We start from the raw sequence: 2,162 nt of genomic DNA, 5'->3' as shown, positions 1-2,162 counted from the left end.
TATAAGCTCTGCCACCCCCACGCCTGGTGCTGTCCCATTTTCAGCGCAGCCCTGGGCGGCCTGCCACTCTGAGCACAGCCTGTGACTGCAAGTTCACAACACAGGAAAGACTTCTCCTGGGAGTTTACTTTACGTCAGGGTCGGGCTGCCAGGTACAAGGCTGCACCCATACCAGGCAGGTTCAACAACACAGGAGCCTTTCCCCAGACCCTCTGCCTGAGAACACGCCATGCTTTACATACCTGGGTCCCCCGAACTGAGATCACTCGGAAAGCTCCCATCGACGAGGAACACGAGGAAATCATCACTGCATCCCTTCGCCCAGTCGTCGGGGGCTGCTTCTTTCTCATTTCCTGTGGAAACCCTGAGAATAAAATAGTACAACGTGCTCTAAAAGGACAAAAGTCACTCGATGCTTAGCACACTCCCCGGAAGCCGAGCTAACCCAGCGGGGACTCCCAGGCTCTTCGGCGGCCACAGCGCCTCCCACAACCCCTCCCTCCGATTTCGGTGGCCGCATTCCCTTTATCTCCTCCCGTCCAAGCCCCGCTGCTACAAGGAGGGCAATACCTGCAGTCCCGGCCCCGCGGAGGGCTCCGGTCTCTCCAGGCCACGGCCGGTCAGGGCCTCCCGGCCCCCTACGGAGCTTCGTAACCGCCCCGGAGCGGGGCCCGACGCCGCGGGCTGGGCCGGTGGCAGCGGAGGCCGCGGCCGGGGCTGGCCCGCGTCGATTGAGGGCTGGGAGTCGGCGGCCAGCAGGAGGGGAGAGTAGGTTCCGCTCGGATGCGACACAACACGGGTCTCAACACGCTTCCCACCATTTTTGATAGAAGCAGCCCGAAACGCACTGCCAGCCGGAAGTGTGGGCTTACCATAGAGACAGCAGCTAGAGGGTCGTCATCGACTTTGAATTTGGGTCCTCCAAGGCGGTCTTAAAGGGACCGCAGCCAGATAGGTGGGATGAATGGAGACTAGAGCAGAGGGGAGGGCCCTAGAGCGAGGGAAGCAGAAGGGACATCCGGTTTCTTGAAAGCCTTCTAGGTGCCTGGAGTCCTGAGTGCACTGTCCCATTACTCCTCATGCAGCTCTGGTGCTCCAGAGAGGCTGAGTTACTTCCCGAGCGCAGCCAGGATGTGGCAGAGCCGGGTTCAAAACCCAGTCCTTCTGCTCCAAACCCAGTGCTCTTTTCACCATCATCCCAGGTGGAAGGGAGAGAAAGCTCGGAGGGGCTACTTGACGACGAAGGCTGACTTTGCCTATTGGGACATTGGCTGAAACTCCTCTCCTCCCCCCCCTGATTCGGGGATATGAACCCTTGACCNAGGAGCGCAATCCCTGCAGTCCCGGCCCCGCGGAGGGCTCCGGTCTCTCCAGACCTCGGCCGGTCAGGGCCTCCCGGCCCCCTACGGAGCTTCGTAACCGCCCCGGAGCGGGGACCGACGCCGCGGGCTGGGCCGGTGGCAGCGGCCAGGGCTGGCTCGCGTCGCTCTGCGGGCGGGGAGTCGGCGACCCGCAGGAGGGGAGAGTGGGTTCCCCTCGGACGGGACACAACACGGGTCTCACCCCTCCCTCCGATTTCGGTGACCGCATTCCCTTTGTCTCCTCCCGTCCAAGCCCCGCTGCTACAAGGAGCGCAATCCCTACAGTCCCGGCCCCGCGGAGGGCTCCGGTCTCTCCAAACCTCGGCCGGTCAGGGCCTCCCGGCCCCCTACGGAGCGTCAGTAACCGCCGGAGCGGCCCGACGCCGCGGGCTGGGCCGGTGGCAGCGGAGGCCGCGGCCAGGGCCGGGAGTCGGCGACCCGCAGGTGGGGAGAGTGGGTTCCCCTCAGACGGGACACAACACGGGTCTCAACTCGCTTCCCACCATCTTGGGCGGAAGCAGCCCGGAAACGCATGGCCGACCGGAAGTGTGCCCTTACCATCGAGACAGCAGCTCGAGGGCCGTCCTCGACTTTGAATTTGGGTCCTCCAAGGCGGTCTTAAAGGGACCGCAGCCAGAGAGGTGGGATTAAAGGAGACTAGAGCCTTGGGCGGAGGGGAGGGCCCTAGAGCGAGGGAAGCAGAAGGGGCATCCNCGGGCTGGGCCGGTGGCAGCGGAGGCCGCGGCCACGGCTGGCCCGCGTCGCCCTGCGGGCCCGGAGTCGGCGACAAGGAGGAGGGGA

General features: G+C 64.4%; 1 protein-coding gene across 1 annotated transcript; it reads left to right on the top strand.

Annotated features, from left to right (window-relative positions):
• Positions 1–238: 238 nt before the first annotated feature.
• LOC103583079 (collagen alpha-2(I) chain-like) lies at positions 239–1,957 on the top strand. The gene is made up of 2 exons (XM_008564493.1): positions 239–559; positions 1,325–1,957. Exons 1-2 carry the CDS (start codon positions 413–415, stop codon positions 1,955–1,957), a joined length of 780 nt encoding a protein of 259 aa, XP_008562715.1. The 5' UTR covers positions 239–412.
• Positions 1,958–2,162: the final 205 nt, after the last annotated feature.

Source organism: Galeopterus variegatus, unplaced genomic scaffold (genome assembly GCF_000696425.1).
Source record: "Galeopterus variegatus unplaced genomic scaffold, G_variegatus-3.0.2 Scaffold19528, whole genome shotgun sequence".
NCBI classification, from domain to species: Eukaryota; Metazoa; Chordata; class Mammalia; order Dermoptera; family Cynocephalidae; genus Galeopterus; species Galeopterus variegatus.
This window is presented reverse-complemented; position numbering and strand designations above follow the sequence as displayed.

What these genes read in the sequence shown, in the direction of transcription:
- LOC103583079 (XM_008564493.1), top strand. Translation starts at nt 413, where the DNA reads ATGCTTAGCACACTCCCCGGAAGCCGAGCTAACCCAGCGGGGACTCCC.